The 12,343-nt window shown below is 42.2% G+C and overlaps 1 protein-coding gene across 2 annotated transcripts in view; it reads right to left on the bottom strand.

Annotated features, from left to right (window-relative positions):
• The window catches only part of VWA3B (von Willebrand factor A domain containing 3B), a 983,684-nt gene that overhangs the window by 179,191 nt on the left and 792,150 nt on the right, over positions 1 to 12,343 (bottom strand). For both annotated transcript variants that reach the window (XM_085622889.1, XM_085622888.1), the window contains one exon: positions 4,871 to 5,025. In XM_085622889.1, coding sequence (XP_085479015.1) covers positions 4,871 to 5,025 — 155 coding nt within the window. The remainder of the gene's footprint in view (positions 1 to 4,870; positions 5,026 to 12,343) is intronic.

Genomic DNA, 12,343 nt, shown 5'->3' on the forward strand with positions numbered 1-12,343 from the left:
ACCGAATCATCACCTACATTAGGAATGGCTAAATACCGGTCGGTAACCCTGAAATTTACCGAATTTCGGGGTTACTGACTGGTATTTAGCCACCTACATCGGGCCCTTAAGAACCCTAACAGAGTAAATTCCTACACTGTACAGGATAAGAAGGCATATGATAGCGGAAAGTGAATACGTTTTTAAACATTTTGTTAATTTACCTATAAAATCCACACCTATTCAGGATTTACTACATTAGCTTTGAGAGAAGTTGAAACATCAATGATGAAGGGTTTAATTGAGAAATTGGTGATGAAACTCACTAACGTCCTAGCTAAACAGGAAAGCCCATTGCTAAGGCTTTTTCTCATATTTCTATCCGCAAAAAACTGATACTGAGGGAAAAAGGTTTGGTTAGATATGTGCAAACATTTACAATTGGAAATTTCCACTCATACAAACTGTTTACACAAACAGACAAGATGTGCAGATGTGTTTATTCACCGTTTAGATAATTTCCAGCCTTTATTATTTAGGAAGCAATCTCTTGCTGCCGTTTTAAAAATAGCATTGGTCTCACTGCAAGAGATGGACTCAATACCAGTGGCGTTGTGTAAAAAATGGGACATAACCCAGCAAATTACAGTTTGCAAGGAATGGTGATTCCAATATGCAAGGCTTAAACCAGAGGAGATCTGAAACATCTCGAAGAAAGCACGATGGAGTCAAAGAGGCTCCTGAAATATCAGACTGCTCTGCCACTGTGTGGGCAACTTAAAAGATTATATTAATTACCATGTTAACTCCATTCCCGTCAAACAGAAAGTTATGTACATTAGTTCTGAGGGGTACTATGTTCCTTGGCCAAATTATTAATCTTTGAACCTTCCAAGCCTGCGCCCTAAACCCTGAAAGACATTTTAGACCCTGTCACAGCATTGGGTGGTGCCAAGTATATCACAGGGAGTCAAACTGGCAGAGCACAGAGCCAGCCAACAGCAACAGAGAGTACACCAAGTGCATAGACTGTACTGCTCCAGCTCATACCTATGGCTCCCAGATCCTACCATGTGAGCATCAGAAAACGTGAGGACTAACAATGGAGTAAGGCGAGCGAAGAATTTGCAGAAGTACTATAACATTCACTGCAGGCAATTTAACTGAAGGCATGACTCTTCTAATGAAGACTATTGATTTGGCTGATTTTTCATTTAGAAAAGAATACCTAAGAGATTTGGAAGCGGAGTCCTCAAATAAGGAGTAAAAAAGTAAAGCTGCCCAAAAGCATACCAAGCCAATAATGTTCCCTACACAGCCTCAGCCCTGGCATCTACGTCAAGGCAACGTCGTATTGGTCCTCTGATGATGCTGAATCCTCAGCTTTAGCGTAGTAAAAGCCATATTTCAGCTTGACTTCAGTGCGGAAGGTGGCACAAGAGATGGCAAAAATCAAAGTCAACAGCATATTGTGCAATGAATCAGTTACTGCAGCGCCACGGGCACCCCCGATGCATTCTACAATTCTGCTATGCTACTGTAAGTCTGTGCTGAATCATTGGGCAATCCGGAGCCACCCGGTGGGACAGGCAGACTGCTCTTGCTTCTCAGTGCTCATAGGGTGTAAGTCTCTGCTGGGGGTTACGCAGTGCTTAATTTGTAAAATATTAAGTGCCGGGGCTCTGACCAGGAAGCCACTGCAGCTTGCACCACCCATCGCCCCTGTCATCGCTGCCAAAACAACTACTAATCATCTCTCTCGCATGCAAATGTGACAGTTCAGATTATTCCAGGTCCCCAAAGCTAAAGGAATGGCTGGGGAGGCAGGTATGTGCAATTCTAATGTATATTGTATTCCTAAACAACCGTTGTTCTGCTCATCTCTAAATCAGATGAGCAGCCCCACCATGTGGTAGACTGTTCTAGGTATGGTGTAGACAAAAAGGTGCCGGTGCCGAGCACCGGAAACCAATTAAGTGCTGGTGCTTAGCACCGGTAAGCCCCAGCTTAAATTAAGAATTGGGTTACGTTTGAGGTCTGCTCCAAACAGGGTATGGCTCATCACTGCTCTCTGGTGAAGGCGTCCTTGTCTTAGTCTATTTCAAAAGAATGAATGATAATGCCTTGAGACAAATTTCTCTTCAGGACCTGGGCCTTGTCTTTTGTGTTTTTGGCAACAACGATGAAGGTGCAGCGTCCTGATTACTTGAGTTGCAGTAACTAGGCATTCCTCACTCTCAATGAGTACCATGGGCCACTGAGGGCAAAAATGACCTATGAGGATGTCAAGACAATCTTTTTGTCCTTTACATGTGACAAGACCAATGCAAAAAGAGGTTGAAATCAGTCTAGGGTTGCTAGGGTTTTATCTAAGGTAGCCTGGTGTGGCAGTTTGGGCTGTCTGCTCCTAGTGGAGTAGGACCGATACTGAAAGTCATATGACTGCTGCTTGGCTAGAGAGTCACAGTGGACCAAAACAAAAACAGGAACACACCCCAACTGATTGCCAGTGACTTAGCTTAATTCAAGCATTCTTTCCATTACTTTGCTGTTTGTTACAGTGAATGATTACACCCAAAACACCAAATACAACGATCCTGGCATTCACTCATTGCCGCTGCCTTACTGAACTTTCTTCGTTTTTAAACTCCAGAAGTTGCTATTCAGCAGCCGCGAATTGCGTTCCGCGCCCAGCATCGCAAAATGTGATGCAGCGCGCGCTTCGAAATTCGTTTTATTTATTTAATTGTTTACTTACCTCCAATTATTTTTAGTACCCCCCACCCTGCCCCCGCCCCGCCCCGCCTTTCTGCCCCACGGAACTCCCTCCATGGGCCGTGGCTGCTATTCAGTAATCAAATGCAAAAAGGACAAAGACAATACATTTGGAAATAACTGTGATCAATGGAACTGTTGGATACCACAACATGGCCTCGTCTGAAGTGCCAACACCTGGAGGCCGAAATGGGAACCAAAGGAGGCAAACAGGTAAGAACAATTTATATACGCATTCCACTGAGACAGTCATTCCCTCCATTATGGACGAAATCGGGAAGGAGGCAGACAATGGCTCCACCCAAGCACTGGTCCTGCTAGACCCCTCAGCAGCATTTGACACGGTCGATCATACTTTATTGATCGACCGTGTCAGCAATGTAGGACTGCGTGGCACCACACTTGAGTGGATGACCTCCTTTCTCGAAGATCGGACTCAGTCAGTTTCCCTTCCCTAATTTCGCTCTGCCAAAGTCCACTTGGGTTGTGGTGTGCCTCCGAGATAATCCCTGTCCCCCCACTTGTTTAACATTTACATCCATCCTTTAATACAATATCTTCAGAAGCAAGATGTGAAAATATTTAATTACGCTGTTGACATGCAGCTAATTTTTGCGATCAACACTATAGAATATAAGGTTCTCTTTCAAAACACCATGCTCTATATTTGGGACAGGATGAATTTTCATCAGTTAAAGTTACAACCTGATAAAACAGAAGTGGTGATAACAAAAAATAACTAGATCCAATGGAACCACTCCTTACATCCATCCTTTAATACACTATCTTCAGAAGCAAGATGTGAAAATATTTAATTACGCTGATGACATGCAGCTAATTTTTGCAATCAACAATATAGAGAATATAAGGTTCTCTTTCAAAACACCATGCTCTATATTTGGGACAGGATGAATTTTCATCAGTTAAAGTTAAAACCTGATAAAACAGAAGTGGTGATAACAAAAAATAACTCGATCCAATGGAACCACTCCTTCTGGCCTTTGTAATTAGGCTCTTCCCCCACGCCTAAGAGAGTGGCGAAAAGCCTTGGGATTCTTATTGATGAAGACTTATCTCTCAAACAACAGGTTGGAGTTGTGTCATCCTCTTGCCACTTCAACTTCGAAGAATAAGGAAAATCCGTAGATATTTTACAGAGAAGGCTATCATTCAAATTATCATTGCCCTAGTGATATCGCGGATTGACTCTGCGAATGCCCTCTACCTGTGACTCCCTACTGGATTAATTCACAGGTTGCAATTGGTGCACAATCAGGTGGCCCGGCTGGTCTTTTCCCAGCCTCGATATTGTCACACTAAGCCACTGATGGAAGAGTGCCACTGCGTCCCTGTGGCCCAGAGGACCATTTTTAAAACAACCTGTACGACTTTTAAGGCTCTTCATGGTAAAAGCCCTGATTTTATATCGACCAGAATTGAGCGCCACATGCCAACTTGCCATCTGAGATCTGCCCATCTCAATTTACTAATGGTGCCAAGAAGCAAAAGGAAAAGGCTAGGAACAGGTTTTCTGTTCTGGATCCTCTCACATGGAACACCCTTCCCTTGGATATTAGATCAGTATCCAACTACGGAAATTCAGGAGACTCCTAAAACCTTGGTCGTACTAACAATCCTATGCCTAAATTAGTGATTGATGCTTCCCTCTGCTACCAGCGCCAAGGGACCTATGGTGAAGTGGCCTCTATAACTGACCCATAACATAACATATATTTGTTGTCATTACGGTCAATCAGCAAAGTGCAATGCTGATTTCACAAACCCGGCAGACGCTGTTGATGGGGTGCTCTACCATTAAATGGTAGAACTAGCTTGAACTTATACTGGCTCAACAGTATCAACCACCAGCATTGTCAAGGTAAGTAGATGTTGCCTAAAGGACAGTAAATCTATGCTTCCATATGTACACATATCTTGACGATATGGTGGGAGTTGATTTTTTTGTAGGTCAATATTACTGATCACAATATTGTAACATACAACTGTTGCTGTGGAGTTTCAAAGATAACAGACCTCCAGATGTAACAATATAAACTGTAATGTACATTTGTTTACTTATTGCCCTATATCTCACTCTCAAATAAAACACACTTACCTCTTGCTGTTCCCGTTGTGTTATTTGATTCTGGTGAAGCTGTTCTGCCATCTCTTTAAATTTCCACTGAGTAAGGTTGAATTTACTTCCAGGAGTGTCAGGAGGCTGAGAGCTGGGAGGATCAATACTTTGTTTACTTTCACCGCTATTGACATCTGTGAATAAGAGAATCTTGTTTGTGATACAACACACAAAGCAAAGTATCACAATAATAAGGAAATACATCCAAAGAAAATGTAAATCTCTAAGGCTGTGGACTCCAGGTATGGATTATGAATAACACTTGAGTTTGACCAACAAGGTTCAAAAGTTTTATTCAACCGCAAGGTTATTTTACAAATTTATCTAGACATAGACAATCAGTTAATTACCTTGCTTTTGTCACTTCCGCAATACTAGTGGGCACATTCCACTCACCGGTGGTCATTCCAACCCCCTTGGTACATAAAGTTCAATGGTGTTGAAACCTCACCTGAGCCCATATACAGAGGACTCTATAACTTTGGAAAAGGGTGGGCTGAAAAATAGAGTTATAATCTGAGCTCATGTTCCCTAAAATAACCTGCAGAGACACTAATGAGGGCAGTCAAAATCCTATGCTCACTCTGATCCCTCCTCAGTTTCATTTTTCTTCATTAGGATCCACAGCAAGAACATAGCATCAATAGCAACCAACAATATCATTATAAGGGCTGGTCTACAGAGAATGATTATTGGTGGGGGGCACCCAGCCAACAAGTCAGTCGCCGGTCAGCTGTGCAGGTTCCAGTACATCACAGGATTGCATTAAATATTTTTTTGTCTGTCTGTAACCATACATTCCTATTATATAATACACAAACATTAGCACAGACCTGGTCAAACTGTCAGGGACAAAAGTGCCTTTTGTTCAAAAACCAACAGAAAAAAGGACTAGGAGAAAATTGAATTTGACTTGGTAGGGACACTATTAACTGGGGACTCATTTGCCCAGAATTTTTACCAGCCAAGAGGCGGGGGACACCAGCAGGGCGGGGCGCATAAAAACAGCACTCGCCACCTACAGCGTGGGATGCTATCAACTAGGGACTCTATTGCCCAGAACCCTTACCTGCAGGGAGGCGGAGGACACGAGCAGCTATGGGCGGTGTGCATCAAAACAGCACAATCCGCCTGTAGCATGGGACGCTATCAACTGGGGACTCTATTGCCCAGAATCCTTATCTGCCAGAGGCAGGGACACCAGCAGCGCTATTCAGGGCAAATTAATACAGTACTCGCTGCTCACGACGTGGAACACTATCAACTTGGGACTCTATTGTCCAGGATCCTTACCTGCCAGGTGGCAGGGGACAGCAGAAGCGCCGTGCAGGGTGCATAAAAACATCACTCGCCACGAGGGAAGCTATCAGAGGGGAGTCTATTGGCCAGAATACTCACCTGCAAGGTGGCAGCACACAGCAGCAGCACAGGGCAGGGCACATGAAAACAGCACTCACCAACCACAGTGCTCAACACACCTGGGGATGTGTCAGGGTGAAGACCAGGCCAAGAGTGGGCCTATCTGTGCCCAACCGCCAATGGTTAAGGCTGGGCTGGGGCCCATCCCTGGCTCGGTAATAAGGCTTCTCAAGCCCTAGTACTGCGTAAGAATGTGAAAAAGGAAGTCTAGTGCCCACACTGAAATTGCCCACTTTCTTCACTTTCTGTCTTTATTAACCGACAGAATGGACGTCATCGATAGAGAGATAACGAACGCAGAGGTGAGACTGGACATGCAGTGGCGAAGATTACGGGGTAACCAATATCTATTGTCAAGGTTGATTTGCCAGGTGATAGAAAGGACGACAAGTGTAAGAGGGGGACACACAACCTACTCAATCTAGAATTCCAAACTATTTGTGTTTCTAATGAATCTCTAACAATAGAAATTCTTACATAACCTGATGCAGCCACGAAAGAGGCTATCCGAACCAAAGATTTTTTTGTTACATTTAATGGTCAAATTGTTAAATAAAGAACTATGGGATGTAACTACAAAAGGTCGTACAGAGGCTGAACAACCAGCTAAAGACAATTCTTATAAATTTCAGTTTACTGCAGCACCTGCTGAAGGAGATTTTACTGCTGCCTTATGGGGGATTAAAGAATTGGTTAAAACCACAATTGATTTGATGTTGTCTAGACTCCAAGACATCGCAAGCAGCTGTTTGGGTTCAATTCAAGAGGTAAAAAAAATGATAAAACCCCCCAAAAAGTCACAGGTGTGTAACCAAGCTGAAAATTCTGCACCAACACTGGAGGAGATTTGCAATATAATCGAGGTCTGTGAAATAGCGTCTGGTACACAATGTGAAGGTCCTGAAATGATCAGTAGTAAATGCTGCTCAGAGCTTTACTTTACATCTGTTAGTGCTTCTGGTCACATAAAATGAGAAATTTTGGCCCTCACCCCACAGGCAAGCTTCTACGCAAGTGTTCTGAAAAATGTTCCCCCTGTGAGGGACGATTAGTGAGAATCTTTTGAAAATTTGAGAATTAGATCCATCCATTTGGTATCCCAGAGCACAGGTTATAAAAATCAATTATTTGAAGATCTTATCATGGTCCGCAGAGTGAACTGGATGGAAAGAGGAAATAAGTTCGACCAGGGGGATTGTATAGTAATGCATTTTAGAACACCTAGCCTGGTTAAAATGGTTCTGCATGGTCTGGGCTCGCCCCTGGCTAACAACTCAAGAATCATGGCGGTCCCACTCGGATGCTTTTACAAACCCATGGATTGCATAGGACTACACAAAAGTTGGTTTCAGAGGTGCACTACTTCCATGATCTCTACCAAGGACCAATTTTCTGAGGTTCAGTCACTGGACTAGAATGTGTGGCTAACATGAAATTGTCTGTACCCTCTGTATCCTTACCATTAGTCTCAGTAGGTAATGATCAGATTTATCCCAGTGACATTCTAATACACAGGAATAGCGAATTGTTCCAAATGATTAAATGGAGAAATGTATGGTGATATCGAACACCCAGATAAACATAAATAATATTTCAGGCAAAAATAAAAACATAGACACCCTAGGGGAAACAAATAAGTAGAGTCACATGTCCTGGAATGTTACAGATCTTATAAGGAAAATTCAAAATCGGGACCGGTATGAGATTATCAATAAGTATATGATAATTTGTTTACAGGAAACGTGGTCTAAGAACTGTCCCCATATAAATGATTAAATTACATAACCCACCCCAGTGCTACCCTCAGCTATGGGGAAAGCAAAGGGGGGCTGGTAACCTACATCTCAACATTATCCCTGGTACTGTAACGTATAAGAACTTAGACTCCCAATATTTTCAGGTTATTGGTTTTAGAGTGCTAAGAAATAGTCAACTTTACCTAAAGAATTACTATCACAATGATTTTATTAAAGAGAAAGAGAATGAGAGCAATTCTGTTGATAGAGTTATGGAACTAATTCATCCTGGAAAGCAGGGACCTGTTTTTATGATATGGGTGGGGATTTTTATACTCATTTATTTGCTTTGTGGGTGAAGGAAGTCTGTGGGTATGGTGAGGGTTTAGACAAAGGACTGATACAATATTCCCACGAGAGGTATGGAGAACAGATTAATAATATAATGTCTAAATATAATATGGTATTTGCTAATGAGCTGAGCATTCTGTACACACCCTTTGAACATACCTTTAGGGGCAGAGGTTGTACAACCACAATTGATTATTTGTTAATTCCCAAAAATGTGGGACACTTTGTGCATAATATTAGGACACACCCAAACTGGATAAGTGACCATAACACACAAAGTATGGACATTATTCCTCTTGGTAGTCATGGAAAGTCCAATGATATAGAACAAATGACAGATATAGACATAGCTGCAAACGATATCACCTTGAAATGGAGTAAGGTTAACCCTGAAAATGTATTCACAAAACTTATTAGGGACAATTAGATGCAATTTAGTATCAGTCTTGAAGAGACTGCCCACGATGAGGAAGTTAAAAGTACTTTTAATGTAATTTCTTCTAAAATTAAAGAACTGTTAAAGATGCCCCTACAAGATAAAAAGGATATAAATAAGAGTTGGTTTGATTCAAGATGCACTAAAGCCCTTAGATCTTTAAAGGTGGCACTAAATAGACCAGAGAAAAACCAGAAGTGGGTATAGGCCCATAGATGGGAACATAAGGTGGCGCTAGCGTCCAAGACTCAATGAGTAAGAAAAGAAGCATGGCAACCATTAATTGGTTCTAGCAAGTTAAAGGGTATTTCTTCATTTTGGAAGATAGTTCATAACCCTTTTCTTAATGGTTTCGTTTCTAGATGGCCTTCAGATGAGTCCAGGTCTTGTGTGTGTAATATGGGACTCGCTGAGGATGAATTGCATATTCTTTTGTCTCTCAAACATATTCCAAGTTAAGAAGGGTGGGGTTGAAAGCTAGTTTAAGACTATGATCAAGGAATCCTTTCAGCTTTTCAAATGTGCAAGGAAACTGCTATAGTTCATATCTAATTATTTACTGATAATGCTATACGTAGGGTGAAGAACGTTGCTGTACTTAAAATATGGATATTTTGTGATGTGGTGATGTTTGTTGTGATATATTTTGGACTACATGCACTTGCACTTTCTAGATAAAGGTTTTTGATTCATCGATATATTTGTATTTTTATATGTGCATATGTTTGATGGAAAATGTGTTAATTTTTCTAAATGTCTTTTTTTTTTATTGACTAACTATAACTGCAGGCCAAGGTTATTTAGGTACAAGTGCTTGATTATAGGACAGGTGCAGGTTGAAGGTGTTGTAGGAAGATACTAATGTCAGTTAGCAATGTTTATATCCTAAGTTTTTGGAACCTATATTTTTGCAAATATGATTTCATAAGCCACTGGCTTATTAATCCCAACAACGTTCTGTAAAAGGTATTTATTTGCCACCAGGAACCACCTTCAGTGTGCCCCAGGAGACATACCACAACATGGATTATTTATCCGAAACTCAAAGCATCATTTATGGAAGACAGTATATCATTTTCCCACTGCATTGGCTGCATTTGGGGCAGCCAGTCTCTCAAAGCTCAGAAGGATATATTTGCCCTGAGGTTGTCTGGGGCATCAGGCCTCTTTTATCATAGTGACTTAGGCCCAGATTTACTAACACTTTGTGTCAGGCTTGCATCTCCTTTTGACTTTGGTTGCTGCACTGTAGTGCGTCCCTTCTCTGTAAATTTGTCCCCACACATCACAGGGGAACAAATCGTAGTTGGCAACCGTGGGGAACCAATGACACTGTAGATGATAATTCGTCTGGGCACACAGGCCTCCAGGACACCACTTCCTATGGCATGGGTAGGGAACACATCTTGTCAGAGAAACAACTATAAGGCAGCAATTCTTTTGGACCTTTTGAGTTTCTCAAACTATTCATAATCATGTTTTGCTGGTAACAGGGTCGGCTTTAGGGCGGTGCCACTGGTGCGGCCACACTGGGCGCTGACCTGGAGGGAGGATCTATGTTTACTAATACCTTAAGATTTAAAAGCACCTGCTGCAGAGTTCTATGTGCGTCCAGCTTTCAGGCAGCAATAAAAATGCCATGATAACTCTTATGATTAATGTTCCTGCTAGAGAGAGAGAGATGGGAGTTTTGTCTAGTGGCAGTTTTGACTCGCCATAAAGTAGCGTAGAGGGGTATGCCTGCTGCAAAGAACAGGTCTGTATTTTATAAAGACTGCTAAGTGGATTAATAAAGCCTGCCTTTTTTCAGTGCTTTAAAACAAATGAAATGTGTGTGAGAGAGGGGCTATGGGGAGGTGAGGGGCACTTTTGCGGGGTGGTAGTGAAGGAATCCGGGAATTAGGTCATGGGGGGGCAAAAATGTTTGTCGCACCGGGCGCCACCAGCACTAAAGCCAGCCCTGGCTGGTGATGCTCTGAATGATTCTGCACATACATATTGGGGAGGAGATGTGGCCTAATGGTCGAAACTGCCAACTTAGGAAGGGGGAACCAGGATCGAGTCTTGGTGTTGGCTCAACATCCTGTTATTCTGGACAAATCACTTAACCACCCCATATCTACAAAAAAATATAATCTGACCTTGTGTAATGTCATCTTTTGCTCAAGTCAAGTGCTCCAATGCCCCTGGGCCGAATTTGTGCTATATAAAACTGCAGAAAGAAAATGGGGGGAGGGAGGGTTGTAGCTAGGCAGTGTACTTGTGAAGAGTAAATCTCTCTATAAAGCAATATATGTTTCTATGACTGTGAAGCATTTGCATACCTATGTGTCCAGGCGTGTTCCTGTTTGTAGTCAGCCTTTCTCTGCAGATGGAATATGTAAACTATTCTTTTAAACTACTGAAAGTCTCCAAAAGTTGAATTTAATTTCATGACAGCCCTTTGTACAATAATTCCAGTTACATTTGATATAACACACAAACAAGCACAATTCAGGGTTAACATCGTCACCAAGTAACTGTGGCTCAGTTGTAAATTGTACACGTCCTACAAACCAGTCTAGTGGCTGCAGAGATGGCAGAGCTCATGGTAATATGATGGTGAAAGTGACATTATGGTTTGTTTCATATATTCTCAGTACAGTCAGTCTTCTCTCTGGTGTCCCCAAGCATGTGTACCACATAAGCAGCAGCATCCTCCAAGTCTTCCACACTCTCATGCAGTGGTGGTGCTGATGGTGGTGGTAGTTGTGGTGGTTATGAAGGTGATGATACATAAGACATATTGTTTACCACTTCCCCAATGTCACATGTGTCCTCTGCGCCTCTCTTAGCCACCTGTTGTTCCTTCAGCGCCAAAATGTAAGACTGTTCTGTTTGTCATGAATATATGTCGTTACTACGCATTCCGTTGCAACGCATGCCTTTACCACGCATGCGTTACAACGGAATGTTTTTTCTACGCATTGCCTTTACCTCGATTTTTCCTTTACCCCGCTTTTTCTTTTTTGGGGGGGAGACCCCCCCAAGCCCCCTTTCTTCTTTTTTTTGCCTTTTTCTCACGTCTTCGCCGACACTAAAAAAGGACTGACGCATTTTTTCGGATGAGGAAGAAGACGTTCCGTGATGACGTTGCTTGCGTGGTAAAGACGGTCGTGGAAGCAATACGCGTTGTGAAGACGTTTATGAGGTAAGTGTTCCGTTGTAAACGTAACGCATAGAAAAGCCTTCGTGGTAAAGGCTGTTTCCCGTTTGTCATCAGCCTGAGGTATGCTTCAACATATATCTTTATCATGACCGTTATAATAAGAAATGTACACACTCGATGCTGCTCGTAGAGTTGCTTTGTGAGGGCACCTTTTGATGTCACCAGAGCTACCAGTTTTTCAATCAATGCATCAGCAGCAATAAACTGCTTGTGTTTATCGATGAAAACATTGATGCTTTTAATTAATGGCACATCTACAGCAAGCCTCATGCCAACAAGAAGCATACCCAAGGGGGTAACCA

Source organism: Triturus cristatus, chromosome 8 (assembly GCF_964204655.1).
Source record: "Triturus cristatus chromosome 8, aTriCri1.1, whole genome shotgun sequence".
Classification (NCBI taxonomy): Eukaryota; Metazoa; Chordata; class Amphibia; order Caudata; family Salamandridae; genus Triturus; species Triturus cristatus.